This window comes from Octodon degus, unplaced genomic scaffold (assembly GCF_000260255.1).
Source record: "Octodon degus isolate 3935 unplaced genomic scaffold, OctDeg1.0 scaffold00158, whole genome shotgun sequence".
Lineage (NCBI taxonomy): Eukaryota > Metazoa > Chordata > Mammalia > Rodentia > Octodontidae > Octodon > Octodon degus.
The window spans coordinates 2,637,248-2,655,033 of NW_004524734.1; the positions used below are offsets into that span (position 1 = coordinate 2,637,248).

At 41.8% G+C, this 17,786-nt stretch overlaps 1 protein-coding gene across 3 annotated transcripts in view; it reads left to right on the top strand.

Annotated features, from left to right (window-relative positions):
- The window catches only part of Wdr19 (WD repeat domain 19), a 99,366-nt gene that overhangs the window by 69,840 nt on the left and 11,740 nt on the right, over positions 1–17,786 (top strand). For all 3 annotated transcript variants that reach the window (XM_023702798.1, XM_004642638.3, XM_023702799.1), the window contains exons 22-31: positions 758–898; positions 979–1,061; positions 1,501–1,584; positions 2,969–3,115; positions 3,428–3,552; positions 6,493–6,605; positions 9,391–9,459; positions 11,768–11,845; positions 15,912–16,008; positions 17,361–17,485. In XM_023702798.1, coding sequence (XP_023558566.1) covers positions 758–898; positions 979–1,061; positions 1,501–1,584; positions 2,969–3,115; positions 3,428–3,552; positions 6,493–6,605; positions 9,391–9,459; positions 11,768–11,845; positions 15,912–16,008; positions 17,361–17,485 — 1,062 coding nt within the window. The remainder of the gene's footprint in view (positions 1–757; positions 899–978; positions 1,062–1,500; positions 1,585–2,968; positions 3,116–3,427; positions 3,553–6,492; positions 6,606–9,390; positions 9,460–11,767; positions 11,846–15,911; positions 16,009–17,360; positions 17,486–17,786) is intronic.

A 17,786-nucleotide genomic window follows, 5' to 3' on the forward strand; every position in this document is an offset into this window, starting at 1 on the left:
GTAGCCACTTGTGACTGTTAGCTATCATGTTTTGGGCCGACGCACATTTCTGTGATCACCAAAAGCTCTACTAAACATGCTTCTTATGTAAACTGCATTTTACTAGAACAGATTAGCTATAGAAAAATGCTTTAGTTTTCTTCATCATCATCATCATTACTGTTATTTTTATATTTTGAGATAGGACCTCACTATGTAGTCCAACGTGGCTCAAACCCTAACTCTTCCTGCCTCAGCCCCCTAGGTGCTGGAATTGCCAGAATGCACCATCGTGCCCAGCTTGCTATCTTTAATGAATGAAACACTTCTAAATAAACAAAGCTTTTATGTTCAATCATGCCTGGTGCAGAAATGTTCTGTTTGAGAAATGATTTTCCCCTAAATTTATTCATGGTATTTGTGTTACAATAGCCCAGTATATTACTACTTATATAAAATACTGTGCCAAGTACCATATGCAGTATTATCACAAATGATAGTAAATATTTTCGTTAAACAGTAGAAGACTGGCAAGTGCAGGGTCTTGAGTTCAATCCCCGGTACTGCAAAAAAAAAAAAAAAAAAAAAAAGTGAAAGATCTAGACTCCTAAAGAAAAAAATTAGGACACTGTAATAGTTGGTTTAAAAAAATCCAAAGACTCTGTTACTTCAGAATTGTAGACCTCCTCAAAAAGGAAGCAAACCGAAACCTTCAGAGCAGCTGAGCTGCAGGCATTGAGTTAGAGCCCCGTGTGCTGACACTGCTCCCTCCCTGTAGGACCACGACGAGCTGTGCCTGGCTGGTGTGGCCCAGATGTCCATCCGGATGGGCGACATCCGCCGAGGCGTGCACCAAGCCCTCCAGCACCCCAGCAGGATCCTGAAGAGAGACTGTGGAGCCATCTTGGAGAATATGAAGGTAACCCTCACTCTGCAGACCTGGTGAGGAGGTCCTCTGCATCCCCAGTTCCATATTTTAATAACTCTGTGTTGTTTTAGCAATTTTCAGAAGCAGCCCAGCTGTACGAAAAGGGCCTCTACCACGACAAAGCCGCATCTGTTTACATCCGCTGCAAGAACTGGTAAGGGCTGGCTGCCCACAGTGCTCCACGTCAGCATAGAAGTGAGTGTGTCGGGGTTTGCACACTCGCTCCTTGCTGTTCTGTCTATACCCAGACCCACCTTCCCTCTCTGGCTTTGCTGCACAGACAAGATCATATTAATACTCTTTCCTAAAGAGCAGGACATTCTGCTGGTTTGTACAGGGAAGTTCTGATGAGGTAAGTTACTAGGGAAAAACAAATGAAAACCCTGTTAGCCCAGAAGAATCCATGAATTAACCTTCATCCTCCCACTTTCGGGTGAGTGGGAGTAGGGAGAAAAAAAGCTCCTACTTCTACTTTTACCTAAAGAAGCCAAGATTCTTGAAAGATAATGATGGTTGTTTTTTAAATCCTAAAACCTGGCATTCAGTTGTAGGCAGCTGCTGTTGATACCGTTCTCCTTGACTCTTCCTTGTAGGGCAAAAGTTGGCGAGCTTCTGCCTCACGTCTCTTCTCCGAAGATCCACTTGCAGTATGCCAAAGCTAAAGAAGCAGATGGGAGGTTTGTGGCTTCTCAGATTTATCCAAATGGAACATGTTCCCGGCGGGGCCATAATTCATATGTCTCACTGCCAAAGGCTCTGAGCCACTTGTAGGTGCTACATGCACAAGTGTCCCATCAGGCAGCATGGGACAGTCCTGTCTGCAGTAGGAGCTGCCAATGAGACGGTCACGCGTGTCCCAACAGCAGGGCGTGTAAAGTTGTGTAAGCTTGATACATTAACCGCTAATGTTTACAACCATCTGCGAAAAGGAAAGCAAAGAAAGACAGATGATCTCTTTGTACGCCCTGACTGGCCTCAGGGCATGACTTTAATATCTTCCTGTATCTCACACTTGCGCCTTTGCTTTATGTGCTCCAGGAGAGGCAGTGGTCTCTCTTTGAGTGTTAAATACTGGACATTGAAATTCTACTATGACATGGTATGAAATGGGAGTTAAATGATTGTCACTTTTCAAGGAAGGATGACTTAACAGTGCAGAAGGAAAGAAAAGTGCAGAAACATGTATTCCAGACTTAGGGAGAGACGGTACACTTTTAAGCTGGAAAACAATACTAAACATGGCAGTGCTGTAATGCCAAGATCAACAACTGAGAACCGTACAGGCGCTAATAGGAAAAGGGACTAATGACATGAAAGCAAGTTCCAGAGAAGGAAATACAATTTGAGATTGTATTTCTGTGAACAGGAAGAAGTTTTGCCTCACGAATTCTAATAAGAATGTGCTCTCATATTTGGAAAGATTTAGTTTCGTAACTGTATAATCAGAGTGCACTTGTTATACCTGATAATAATGTACATTTCTGTGGCCCTTGAGAAGTAACTTTGTAAATATCTATTAAGAGACTTTTAAAGTTTAGGACTACCCTTCACTTTTAGAAAAAAGTAACCTTGGGAAATAGAGATTTAATGTCTTGTGAAAAAAGGAAAGAGCTGGAATTTGTCCAGACTGAAAAGAAGTACTGAGCGCCCCCTAGAGGTCAACACAGAGATTTTTGTATGTCACTTAAAAATGACAATTATTTTATAGATCGCTGTAATTATGAATTTTGTATTTTCTGTTTTCCACAATAATCCTATATTGTTACCATAATCTTATCACTAGAAAAGAAAAAAAACAGTAAAATGTAAATTGTATAGAAGCTTTGATTCACATGTAAAAACTGCAGTACAGTATTGCATTCGTGCTGTTCTTAAACTCTTGAAAAGAACTTATTTTTATGCAACAGTTTTTTTTTCTGATAAGAGTAAAAGACATTTAGACTAAAGAAGTTGCCATCAGTACAATAGAGAAATGCCCCAAATATTTATACACATCACCCCACCAGCACCACCAAGTGGGGAGTGCTTAGAGACTTTGTCTGAACTGAGTATTTCTTCCAGATACAAGGAAGCTGTCGTGGCTTATGAGAATGCCAAGCAGTGGAACAGTGTGATCCGCCTCTACCTGGACCACCTCAATAACCCGGAGAAGGCCGTCAGCATCGTCAGAGAGACCCAGTCTCTGGATGGAGCCAAGATGGTGGCCAGGTGACCCAGACAGTCCTCGGAGTCCCCAAAACTAACTTCAGAAGAAAGGCCCTGCCTCAGCTTGTCAAATACCTCAACTCAAAAAGAACATTTATTCTTTTGAGGGTTTTTTGGAATTATGTCCAAGGGTTTATTTAAATTGAAAGACTGTTACGGCCACCTTTTGAGAGTGTGCTTGTCACACGTATATGTATAATGCAAAACTGCAGTTTACAAATTATTGTTTTATTTTCTGGTTCAGGAAGATTTTGTTTTGTAAATGACAAGCTTGTCCTCTGTGAGAGTCAATCTGATGCAAGCGTTTTGTTGTAGGTTTTTCCTGCAGCTGGGTGACTACGGCTCTGCCATCCAGTTCCTTGTCATGTCGAAGTGTAACAACGAAGCTTTCACTCTGGCCCAGCAGCACAACCAAATGGAAATCTATGCAGACATCATTGGTAAATATCACTGCTTTCCCTGTGTTCTCTCAGACGCTTTGACTCTTCTGATCCAGTTACCAGAACGGTGTGCACACCAGGACGTACTTGTCCCTGAGCACCACTTGTGTATCAGCACACATCTGTGTTACTTGCCCGTGTCAAGATCCCTGCTAGCAGATAAGGTCGTATTACCACATGAAGAAAAGTATTGGTGGCAAAAACTAAGGTCTTTGGGGTGAATTTCAAGACAGATTTCACAAACCCTGCTATTTATCAACCATGAGATGTAAACAAGATTTCACTATTTTACTATGAAGATAATAGGAAGTATAGGATTATTTTAGAAACTGTAAATATTTTTAAAAAATTTTTAAAGTGAATTATGAAGAGCCAGGGAGATAGCTCAGTAGAATAAGTGCTTGCCTGGCAAACAGAAGGGCCCGAGTTCAATCCCCGGTTCCGCCAAAAACAAAAAAAGTACAGGTAAAGTGAATTATGAGTTAAGAATATATTATTACTGGTGCTGGAGGGAGGGCTCAGCAGCATAAATACCTGCCTGGCATGTATAAGGTCCAGAGTTCGATCCCCAGGACTGAAATTATATATATATAATTTACTTTAAGAGTGAGATAGGGGCCGGGGAGATGGCTCAGTAGGATAAGCGCTTGACTGGCAAACGCAAGGATCTGAGTTCAATCCCTGGTTCTGCAAAAAAAAAAAAAAAAAAAAGAGTGAGATAGATAGATAGATAGATAGATAGATAGAGATTTTAAAGATCCGAAAAGGAAATTAAAAAGAGAATGGAAGGAAAAATAGAAATAAATCTTGTATAAGTAGAAAGAGGAGGAAGCGTAGGAGGGAGAGGAGAGATAGGAATAAAGAATTGAGATGTGTTATGCACTGTGATGAATATGATCAATATGTATGACAGATACGTACTAATAAAAAGAATGAAGTTTTTCGGGGGCTTGCTGGTTAGCTCTGTTGTTTAAAGCACTTGTTTGGGCAAACTCAGTCAAGTGCAAGGGACCACAGTTCGCTCCCCAGCTCCTCATGCTGCACCAGTCCCCACCTTAAGGCAAACTGAGCCAGCCAAAAAAAAAAAAAAAAAAGAATGAAGTTTTCAAGTTTTTCAAAAATATTTTAATGGATCTTGGGAGATAGCTCAGCAGTCTAAGTGCCTGCCTGACAAGCCCAAGGACCTCAATTTGATCCCAGTACTTCATGCCCTACTGGTCCCACCCCAGGCCTGCTGAGCCGGCCACCAAAAGCAGGTATGGTGGCACATACCTGCAATCTCTGTGCTGAGGAGGCTGAGACAGGAGGATCACTACGAGTCTGAGCTGCATAGCAGGACCCTGTACCAAACACATAAATTAAAAATATATATATATTTTAATGATCCAAAAGAGAATTTTTATTCTGAGAATACCTGCTTTTAGGTTTTCTTCCCATAGTTGCAATTGTCCAGATTTTGATTTTATGGGCATATGTAATTTATATAGCATAAAATTTCCATTTAAAACTACTTGTTTCTGTGGCAGGAGGTATCGGTCAGTGATAGAGCACTTGTCTAACATCCGCAAGGCCCTGGGTTCGCTCCCCAGCAGTTCTGTTAGGTTGCGTACATTCATGCTGGTGCAGCCTTCAGCAGGGACTTCATCTTCCTACTCTAAAGCTCTGTCCTCTGTGAATAGTTACTCCCCGCCCACTCTCTGCCCACCTTTGGTAATCACTATACGACTTTCTTCTTTGTTAATGTGACTGTTTGTGGCACCTTGTATACACAGAGTCATCAAATAACTTGTCCTTTTGTGTTACTTTCTTTTTTAAAAATCACTAAGTGACCTTATCCCTGGCCGGATTCATGAGAAGATTTCTGTGTCCGTCTTCAAAGGAACATGTGTTGGGCAGTCGTTAAGATAGCTCAAGTAAATAAAGAGATGAAGAAGCAGTACAGATACAAGCAAGTTCACAATGCTGATGTTTAGCTTGACATGATATTTCTGTTCTAAAATTACAAATAAGTATTGTACAAAAGTACTTAAGTTTTTGTAAATCCATAAGGATATAACTTACCTTTAGAAAGGAAATGTATAGATTTTTTTTTCTCCCATCACCAAAGCACACACTTTTTTCCACCTTATTCTATGCTTTTTTTGTTTGTTTGTTTGTTTTTGTGGAACCGGGGATTAAACTCAGGCCCTTGCACTTGCCAGGCAAGTGCTTATTCTACTGAGCCATCTCCCCGGCCCTGCCTTTGTCTTTTAGACTCTGTGTCTGGCGGGCTGGAGGTGTAGGCTGTTACTACTCTTCAGTACCTCCCCAGCCTCCATCTCAAACATCAACAATGATTTGGATCTCTAGCAGCCGGGGGCTTCTCCCTTCTCTGTGCTTCGTAAATTTAAAAGCCCTAAACCAAAAGAAAATGCTAGTAGAAGAAGATTACCGTCTGTACCTAGCACACTTTGGCCACTGTGGGTGTCCTCTTCCCCCATGACTGTTACACACATGGACTATTGTTCTTTTGGTTTTTTGGTATGGGGAATCGAACTCGGGACCTTGCACTTGTCAGGCAGACTCGTGCCACTGAGCTACATCCTCAGCCCTGTGGCTGAGCTTATAATTTTAATGGTCCCTGTTGTTTTAGGAAATAAGAGTGATGAAGGTTTCCAAGGCTAATGGCAAACTATAACCTGGATTCTCATAAAAGCCTCATAATAATTTTCTCTCCTGATCCCTGTTCAGACTGAAGCAAAGATGAAGCAGAGTTAATAGTTGGTTACCATGACTATGCTTTGTCATAAAAATAGACATTAATCATAACATCGGTCCTTGCTGTAAGAGTTTTTACTCGCCTGTTTTTAGGTCACCCCTTCTTAGATCATAGTTGTAGGCTAGCAATAAAAGGTAAAAGCGTTCTGTTCAGACTTCTCACTTGGTGAACTTCCATTGTAGGTTCTGAAGACACATCCAATGAGGACTACCAAAGCATTGCCTTATACTTTGAAGGAGAAAAAAGACATTTTCAGGCTGGAAAGTTCTTCCTTCTGTGCGGCCAATACTCACGAGTTAGTATTTGCCAAGAAAACATAACCTGGACTCTCGAGGAATGATAAGGGAAATACTTGTTTTTAACACCATCATCATCCCAGACACCCATATTTGAAATCTCGGAGTGACCTTATCTGTTATTGCACTGGCGATGACCCAGGGCCTCCGCACACTGAGGAGACGTGAGGTCTGGCACAGAGCTGCCCACCGCCATAGCCCCCAGTGTCCGCTGTGCAGTCTTTCTCTCCTTCCCATACCAGTCACTGTCTTCCTTCCTAAAATCTCTCCTACCTGTCCTTTTCATTCTAACTACCACCAACCCAGCCCAAGCCCAAATCACTTTCCCTGATACTGCAGTGGTTTCCTGTTTTCCTTGCTTCCTTTCTCTGCTTGTACCTCATCCTTCAATGTTTCCCCAGTATTTGCTTTGCCTGAGGCAGGGGCTGCAGTGTCCACACGAGAGATGGGGCATGTTTAGCCCTGGGGCAAAGCTGCCTGCTGACTGTGTGACACTGTAGGGACAGCTGAATCGCACATATCTTGTGTGCAGGAGCAGCTGCTGCCCTCCTGAGGCACACTGGTACCGGTCAAGAGTCAGGATCTAGTCATCCAAGAAATGCAAATTAAAACAACACCGAAGTACCATCTCACTCCACAAAGGATGACTATCCCTAAGAAGTCAGCCTACAAATGCTGGTGGGGAGTGTATACTGGTACAGTTACTATGGAAATCAGTGTTGTGGAGATTTCTAAAAAAACTAGGATTGAAGGTGCCATTCGAGCTAGCTATTCCTCTTCTAGGTATCTTCCCCAAAGAATTGAAAAATAATACTGCAGCAATATATGTGCACCCAGGAGCCAGAGAGATGGCTCAGTAGAATAAGCTCTTCCCTGGCAAGTGCAAGGGTCTGAGTTCAATCCCTGGTTCCACCAAAAAAAAAAAATATATATATATATATATATATATATATATATATATATATATATATATATATATATATATATATATCCACATTTATAGTAGCATAATTTATAATAGCTAAATTTTGGAACCAACCAAATGTCCATAGACCAAAGAGTGGATAAAAAGGATGTGATTTTTTTTTTTTTAGGATGTGATATTTTTATACAATGGGATATTATTGAGCTATAAAGAAAGACAAACTCAAGGCTTTTATATGTATATGGATGACCCAGAGACCATACTCATAAGTGACATAAATCAGACTTGCATATCATCTCCTTAGTATAAGAAACTAAAAGGGTAAAAAAGATACAAAAGGTACAATTGATAGCATGAAAAGGACACAAACTGCTCAAAAGGAAAGAACAACTGGGAAAAAGGAAGGATACTAGCTGAGAAAATTGTACTACTAATTTCCTTTAGTTCATTGAGAGAAACAGTTAATGCTAACATTGTTTGATCAGTCTTCTATGCCTATATCTGCTAATCTAAACAACTACTTTGAAGAAAACAATATGCAATATGACAACCACGGTTAATTTCCAATCTCTTATTTTGATATTCTGTATCATTTTTATTGTTTTCTTATTATTGTTAAAACATTTAAAAAAGAAAAAAAAAAGTCATTTTGCAAGACCATGAAAAACAGTGGTCTGGCCTTTAATATTCCATTAGATAGTATTGAACATATTTCTGTTTGTCAAAAAGTTTGACTAGTTTTTGTGAAATTTACTAAAAATTAGGCTACTTTAGATTTAATGTGTAGCTTAATCAGAAACTAAATGGAACCCTATCTAACAGGTGGGAATCTTTCTCCACTTTGAATAAGGTTGAATAAATTTTAATGAAATCTGGAAAAAAAAAAAAAAAAAAGAGTCAGGACCTAGCAATGCCAAGTCTTGTGATTTTTGTTTTTCCAAGAGAGACGGAAGTCTTTACCTCCCAGCTTTGAAAATTGGCCCCTGTATTCACACAATAGCTCTCTAATCAAAGGAAACACATCTACCTGGGAATCCAGCCTGCAAGCTCCCAACATGCTTTTCCAACCCTGTAGGAAAAGTCCAGACTTCTTAGCTGGCACCCAGAAGAACACACACCCCGCTGGGCCAGTCAGCCGCCCGAGCCTCTGTCCTTCCTGCACCCACAGGAGTATCTGGCACCCAACTCCCTGTCAGGCCTTCAACAGCCTCACTCCCCTCTGGCCCTTCTGCCTCCACCTCCTCCGCCTTGCACTTCTGAACCTCCAGCCTGGCTCCTGCACACCTTCCTCCTGCCGCTCTCATTTCCACTGTTACCTTCCGGCCATCCCCAGGCATAAACCTTTGCTTCCTCACCATGCCTATCAAACCAGCCGGCAACACTGCCCATTTGTCTTTTAAGCTGTTTCATTTCTTCACAGGTCTGATGTTCAGGACTTAGACCTTTCTGGCTTTAAGTAATTGGTTCCTTTCGTTGTCACTGTGTTGCACGCATCTCCCCAGTAAGGCCGTACCTGACCTCAAAAGAGGAGGATCACAGTCCCTTCCAGGGCTGCTCACAGGACAAAGCCCCCTCCCGTGTGCACAGTGGCCTCTGTCAGGGAGTGGCAGCTAAGGAACAAGTTATGATTACTGTTTTTGCATTTTAATATTCTCCTTAGAAGTCCAGAGAAGTAACGGTCTGACTTTTTAAACCAGGTCCCTAGCCTTGCAGTGTATGTTAAGTCCGCTGGGCACTTGCAAGCCCTGATTGAGATGAAAAGACCTTTGCAAACTGTGATTACTTTGCGTATGTGAAAGTCTTTTTCCCAGTACAAATGCAGTCTGAAGTTTTTCACTGCTGTGCCTTTCTCATTTGAGGCGCTGAAACACTTCCTGAAATGCCCAAGCTCAGAAGACAATATGGCAATAGAAATGGCGATTGAAACTGTAAGTAACAAAACTTCTAAGAATGCCAGTATTTTAAAAAGCATTTGGAAATATTTAAGTGTATGCAAAAGTTGTCCAAACACTGAGTCTCACCTGCCCATCATCTGCCTTCAACATCTGTCCACCCACATCTTGCTCGTCTGCCACCCACTTTCCTGGGTCATGTAGAGCAGAGCTCACTTACCATATCACTTCCTTTCCTTCCCTTCCCGTCTAAAAGATAAGAACATGTGAATTCCTTAGGTGCAGCTTGCATCTGGTGAGCTCACAAAGCGTCCAGTGTACAGCTCAGTATCTTCTGAACCTCACAGATCCTCACCCTCTCAGGTCCCCCAAAAGCTCCCTCGTGTCACCTCCTAGTCAGTATGCCAACCAGGGTATTCTAGCCTGGCTCCTGCGCACCTTCCTCCTGCCACTCTCATTTCCACTGTTGCCTTCCTTAAGTCTTCCATCCTTAAGTCTAACTTAGGAATTTCTTAGAGTTGTTGTTTCTTAGTCCAGTTTAAGAAATACCTGTCTATCCAACGTCATGAAGATACTTCTTTTTTTTCTTTTCTTTTTTTTTTTTTTTTTGTTTTTTTGTTTTTTTGTTTTTTTGGTCTTTTTGAGACATAGTCTCAGTATGCAGTTCAGGCTGGCCTCGAGCTCACTATATAACCCAGGCTGGCCTTTAACTCACAGTGATCCACCTGCCTCAGCCTCCCGAGCGCTGGGATTACAGGTGTGTGCCACCACACCTGCCTCCCAGGTGTTAGCAAACTAAACTTTGATAGTTTAGTTTTCTTAATCAGGCTTCTGCCCACCCTGAATGGGGTTTTGTATATGGTATTAGGTGTGAGGGTCAAGTTGTTTTTTCCATGTGGATACCCAATTGTCCTCCTACCATTTATCAAAATGCCATCTTTCCCCACTAAATTACTGTGGAATATTAAAAATGACTCTGCTCCTGTTTATCTATTTCTCTATCTGGGATTCTTTAGTTGCTTCCATTGTTTTCATAATCTGACCTTGTGCTAATACCACACTATGTTATGTATTTTAATATATCCGTTTCTGGATTTGCCTGTCATGGACGGTTCATGTAATGGAATCATACACTATGTGGCCTTCTGTGTATGGCCTCTTTCACTCACCATGTTTTCAAGATTCCTCCCTGTTGTAACCTGTGTCAGGACTTCGTTTGGCTTGATAATACTCCACCGCATGTTGCTTGTCTGCTTATCAGTTGCACAGAAGAGCTGTTTCCGCTCCTTGAGCTGTTATGGGTAATGCTTCATTAGCATCGGTGTGCAGTTTTGTGGGGGTGTGTGCTTGCATTTCTCTTAGGTAATACTGCTGAGGAGTAGAACCGCAAGTCCACAGAGGAACTGACCAACTATTTCTCAGTGGGGCTTTTCTACTTTATTAGTCATTGTAAAATATTGACATTCTATTATTGCTTCTGTGTCAACTGCTATAATGTTTTTATACAGAACTTTTACCCCATCATATTCAATTACCCAGAGATAAAGGAAAGAGCTGTTTTGGTTTGGTTTGATTTTTGAGATGTTTAAGCCAGGGACCTCTCCGCAGCTCCACTTGGTTCTCACTGCCTCCCTCCACTGGGCCCCCATGGTTATTACACTCATTTCTTTCCTTTACACCGAGCCCCTGAGGGCGCCCATGGGTTATTGTTGTACAGGTTGAATGTCTTTACCCAAAGCACTTGGAACCAGAAGTGCTTCAGATTTTGGAGTTTTTTGGATTTCAGAATACTGGTATAGACTACTAGTTGAGCATACTCACTGCAAGATCTAAATGCTCCAAAATCCAAAAATCCTCGAGCATTTGTTGGCGCTCAAAGTTTCAGACTCAGGTTTTTGGAGCGGGGTTCTGGGCTGTAGAAGGCGCAACTCTAGTGCTCTGGCTGTGCTCCGGAGGCTTCAGAAGGTTGTTGTTTTGTTTTGTTTGTTTGCGGAACCAGGGATTGAACTCAGGCCCTTGCGCTTGCCAGGCAAATGCTTATTCTACTGAGCTATCTCCCTGGCCCCTTCAGAAGGTTTTTATTGAAACATCCAAGGATATTCTCTGTGTACAAAAGAAAAGGTACTTTGATGTCATCCAAGAGAAAGCTTCTTAAGGATACATGTTATCAGTGAAGACTACATGTGAATGAAGCAGAACCCTGAGCCTGTACTGTATCTCAGGCACTTTATTGTGACGTATTTTACTTTAGGTGGGTTTTATTCCACTTCCTCAGGTGAGCATCTTTTGCCCCTTCTTGCTAGGGTGAAGTTGCTGAACTTACGGGGGGTTTCTTTTGGAGCAGGTTGGCCAGGCCAAAGATGAGCTGCTGACCAGCCAGCTGATAGACCACCTGATGGGGGAGAACGACGGCATGCCCAAGGTAGGGAGCGTGCCCTCTGGGTGCCCGCATCGCGTCTGCCAGTCCCTCTGTGTGGCCCTGTATTTACCTGTCTCACCTTTGCAATACCATCTGGTAAGACTGTCTGAGTAGCTGCAGATCATGCAGAGGATATTACATCATCACCCAAAACAGTCATCCCGCCAGCTACAGAGCCTTGTCCCTCCAGACAACCACCCTCACCATGCAGCATCTTTCCCCGATGTTTTTGGTTATCGAGGAGCTATCTGAGGAGACCATTGAAAGTGACTAGGCGCTGATCCCCGAGAGTCAGAGTGTGCTGTAGTCATATTTCAGAACTTTTGGAACTCAACGAAAATCATACTAAGCATAGAAGGAACTCACTATAAAGTAGAAATTATTTGCTAAGGCCCTGGGGTTCCCTTCAGAAGTTCAGTCTCCTCTCAGCTCTGTGCAGCCTCTGAGAATGCCCAGCCCTGGCCCTCATCCTATGCCAGGAGACAGGGTTGAGAATAACTCAGCTTAAGATTGGAAGAGGGTGAAGCCCTGTCCCAGTGAGAGGACTGTGGATCCCTGCACTTATTTTTTTGATCTTACAGATAAAGCCAGAGACCCAGAAAGGCCAGGTTGATTTCCCAAGGGACTTTGGCCTTAAATAATACCAGACCCCTGCCCGTCATATCCATTTGCTGTAGTAACCCAGAAAGTGACATCAAATATAATTATGTTGGGGCCAGGGAAATGGCTCAGTGGAATAAGTGCTTCTCTGGCAAGCGCAAAGGCCTGAGTCCAATCCCTGGTTCCGCAAAAAAAATTTAAAAAATTAAAAATTTAAATTAAAAAAAAAAATATATATATATATGTATGTATATTTATAATTATCTCGAGCGGAATAGAGAATATTAAACATAACAAAGTGGAAGTTTTCCAGCCAGGTATGACGGTGCACACCTGCAGTCCCAGCACTTGGGAGGCTGAGGCAGAAAGATCGCTGTGAGTTCCAGGCCAGCCTGAGCTCCATAGTGAGCTCAGGACCAGCATAGAATACATAACAAGACCCTGCCCCAGAAATCCAAAAAATTAAAATGGAATTAGCTTTACCTCTAGCTATTATCTTTGATGTTTTCTCTATAAGAATAGCAGAACTATATAGTGAGACCCTATCTCAAAAGAAAAAATGACAACCAAAAAGGATAGCTGAAGTGGGTCCCTTATAAAAAACTAAGAAATTATGATGGCCATGTTCTGCTGGTGCTGAAGGCCAGGGCCATCTACCGCATGCAACGAGCTTCTTGTATGGCTCACTTTTCTGAGACCCGTATGTACAATAGTGAATCCATTCCCAAGATGAGGACGCTGGTTAGTGACAGTGGAGTCCTCCTGACCTAATCACTGGCTCTCCATGCATCATTCTGTTGGCCAGTATCTTATTGAGGACTTTTGCATCTACGTTCATTAGAGAAACTGGCCTGTAGTTCTCTTCTTTAGTTGGATCTTTTTCTGGTTTTGGTTTCAAGGCAATGCTTGCTTCCAGGAATTAATTTGGAAGGATTGCTTCCCTTTGGGTTTTGTTATAGAGTTTGAGAATAGCAGTGTTAGATCTTCTCTAAATTTCTCGTAAAATTCAGCAAAGAATCCATCAGAGCCTGGGATTTTCTTTGCTAGTTAATTTTTAATTGCATCTTCAATTTCATTGATTGATACTGATTGATTTAGAATTTTCAGATCTTGATTCAGCTTTGTCCAATAATTTGTCTATTCTGTGTTTTCTATCTTATTACAATACCAGTTCTCAAAGTAAGTGTTGATCTTCTGGATTTTTGCTGAGTCTGTGTGATTTCACCCTTTTCATTCCTAAATGCATGGATTTGGATGTTTTTTTCCATTTGATAAGGTTGGCTTAAGGACTTATCTGTTTTATGTAACGTTTCAAAGAACTAACTCAATTCATTGATTCTTTGTATTATTTTCTTAGCCTCAGATGCATTAATTTCTTCTCTGATCTTTATAATTTCCTCCCTCATATGATTTTTGGGCCTGACTTGCTGTTCCCTTTCTAGAATCTTGAGGTTCAATATTAGGTTATTTGAGCTTGGTCTGTACTTCTGGTTTAGAAATTTACTGCTATAAATTTCCCTGGTAGGACTGCTTTCATTGCATCCCGTAAGTTCTGGTATGTCTCATCAGCACTATCCTTTAACTGTAGATGCTAACATTTTTCTTCATTTTTATCTGTGATGCATTGGTTTTGTTTTTTTTTTTTGTTTGTTTTATCCATTGGTTGTTGAGGCTGTTGCTTAATTTCCATGTGTTTATATGGTTTATTTTTGACATTGACTTCCAATTTCATCGCACTATAATCTGACAATATGCATGGGATAATTTCTATTCCTTTGCTTTCACTTAAGCATGTTCTGTGAGCTAGTGTGTGGTCTTATTTTTGAGAAAGTCCTATGTATTGCTGTTCATGCGGTATGGAACACTCTGTAAATATCTGCTAAGACCCTTTGTTCAAAGGTTTGGTTCAACTCTAATTTTTGTTGTTTTTATTTTTTATCTAATTGATCTATTTGTGATAGTGGAGTTTTGTACATTACAATTATATTAGTGTTCATCTGATTTTTTATATCCATTAGTGTTTGTTTTATATAGTTGGGTATGCTGGTATTTGGTGCATGTTCATTTATGATTGTTATCTCTTCCTCCTGGATTGTTCCGTTATGTAGTGACTTTTTTGTCTCTTCTGATCAGTCTTGGCTTGAAATCCACTTTGTCTGCAATAGAATAGCTACTCCTGCTTTTTTAGTTAAATATGTTTCGTGAATGCAGTGTATTACTGGGTCTTGTATCTTGACCCCTTCTGCCAATCTGTTTCTTTCGATTGGTATATTGAGACCATTTACATCCATTTACTTTGATAACTGATGTGTATTGACTGATCTGTGTCACATATTCTCCTGTGTCCCCTCCCCCATTTAGTTATTTGCCTTGCCTGGTGAATTCATTCTGTTGGGTGCATGACGTTGCAGTCCTTGTTATCTCTTTCAAGAATGTCCTTCAGAACACTTTGCAGTGCTGGTTTGGTGGTCATGAATTTCTTCAGGTGTTCTTTGTCGTGGAATTATCTTATTTTTCCATTAATTCTGAAGAATAGTTTTGCAGGGTACATCTATCTGGATTGGAGGTTGTTTTATTTAGGGCTAGAAATACTCATTCCAGCTCTCCTTGACTTGGGGGTTTGTGCTGAGAAGCCTGCTGTGATTCTGATGGGCTTTCCTTTATAGTGTATTTGTTTCTTTTCTCAGCTTTTAATATTCTGTTCTTGTGTTGAATTTCTGGAATCTTGACTATTACACCATTCTCTTGAGAGACTAAATGGATGCATTTGATAAGAGTTGGGTAAGTAGCCAGACAAAATGTGAGACTACATACCATTGCTGCGAAAACATACAGAATGCCTTTTCCTTCCTTGATTGGATTTTTCCTTCTGTGCTTGACATAGTAGGTGTAACTTAAGAATAATTTTGTAAGAATTTCTGTTAATATTAACTCTGAAGCTCTTTCTGCTGATTTGAGATGGGTCCATAATAAAAGATACTTGAATCCCACAAAAAAAAAGGTTCAAAAGCCAAAGAAAAGTTTAGAGAACAGAGAAAATGTATATGTGCTAAGATGTCACAAAGCTGTTGCATTGTATAGGAACACATTTGGCTTCCACGCCCGGGAGCGATGCTGTGGATCCAGGGCAAGGACAGACCCTGAACCCGGATCACTACAGCCCAAACCCTGACTGCGCCCCATCCTGTTGTGTTGCAGTTTCTCGTCTGCAAAACAAGGACTTTACTCATTCCTCTTCGGGTTGCCTGAAGATTTAACTGAGTTAACATTTAAATACTTAAAATACTACCTGGCACATATTAACCCCTGAATAAATGTTTGTTGAGCTAATTCTTTTATTAGTTTTTTAAAAACAAATTCGCAAAGTTACAGGCACATGAATGTGACTCTCCCTAAAATGCAAAATTATGGGTGCTTCTTTCTTTAGCTAATGAAATAAGCAATGTTTGTCTGATGGTTTGTGTGTCAGGATGCTAAGTATCTGTTCCGCTTGTACATGGCTCTGAAACAATACCGAGAAGCTGCCCGGACTGCCATTATAATTGCCAGAGAAGAGCAGTCTGCAGGTAGGTCCCTCATATATTTTTTTATTTTATTTTACTGATGTTGTACGTACATGTGTGCATGTGTGCTCATGCACATTCTGGGGTGGAACCCAGGGTTCTCACATGGTAGGTAGGCCTGTGTTCTTCCACTGAGCTACTATTCAAACCGGAAGTAGAATCAATCCCTACCCCCCTCTTCTGCCCAGGAAAGAGTGGAAGTTTCTTACCCATCTCTTCCCAACAGTTTGGCTAAAATTAAATCTAATCTAACCTTGTTTAGAACCCAAGAGAAAGGAAATGGCCATTTTCAGGTTTTGAAGCAGCAAAATAATTCACCATTACTGGGGATATGGACCAGTGGGACTTAGTCCTCCACTGTGACTTCACAGTGTCTGTCTCTGGGACAGCGACTACTCTGCAGCCCTTAGCCCCCTGCAGCTCGTAGCATGTTCCTTCCATTGCATGCATTTGCCCTGGTCTGTGTGGGAACAATAGGAGGGGGAAGATAATTATGCCATAGTGTAGTAGATCTGGTTCTTTATCATGTATGGGACTGTTGTATGGAATCTCCAGAATGCCTCTGGTCATTGACATGATCTGTAAATATGTATTTGAATGAGAGACTTGGTCTATGATCTCCCCTAGTTTTTATAAGTCAGTTCTTAGATGTACATAAATATTACAAGTTTGGAAAATAGGCACCTAAGTCCATCATTACTTTATTGAGTTTGCGTTGTTCTAACACAGACTGTCGGATGTGTGCCAGGCACTCAGGACCCAGAGAGAACCTGGCCAGGATTCTGCCCTTCACTGTTGATAGAAAATAGTCAATTCAGAATTTACACTTGACCTTACTGCCTTTTGGGGGCTGTTCAGTTTTGGGGTCCTGGGGATCCATGCCAGGGCTTTGCATATGCTAAGCAGGCACTCTTCTGGTAGTCTTCATGATTGAGGGGGTACATGAGGGTGTGCCCTGGAGGCTCTGGGCTTTGGGGGAGGCCGGAGGCTTTGGAAAGACTGATCAGAGAGGAAAGCAGAGAGCACACTGCTGCCCAAACAGGAGGGAAAACCTACCGGTGGCTGTGGGGAGGGGGCGCTGACTAGGAAGGACCTGAATTCATGACCCAGCCCCCTGGGGTCAAGTGTATATCCTGAAGAAGAGTGACAGAGCAGGAGGATATCACCACTCTTCCTATGGGGTTGACCACATAAAAGCAGCATTAATTAAATCAGAGCCACTGCTAAGTTCCTGTGTAAAGAGATGGGTAAGTTACTGGTAATAAATCACTAGCAAAACCTCTGGTATGAGGAAAGCCATGGCCAGACCTCAGGGCCCAGACTACAGTAATGCCGCTCTGTCACCTCTCTTCAAGGGAACTATCGCAACGCACATGACGTTCTCTTCAGCATGTATGCAGAATTGAAATCCCAGAAGATCAAAATTCCCTCTGAGATGGTCACCAACCTCATGATTCTACACAGTTACATACTCGTGAAGGTGAGGGACTTGGGACACAGCCTGCCTGGTGTGTTCCTCTGGGCACCTCTGCTTTGGACCAGAGTGGTTTCCTAGGTTTCTGAGTCGAGCGACAAAAGTAAGGTGCAGAATTATATGTAGTATGCTGCCTTTCGTGTACAGAACGGTGAAAAGAATGCATAGCCACTTACCACAAATAAGATGAACATGCGAAAGGGCTCAGCAACAGTGGTTTTCTCAAGAGAAGGGGCGCAGGGCAGGGGGTGTGGCGCACACAGGATGCGCAGGACAAGCTGGAGCAGGCTTCACCACGTCTTTCCAT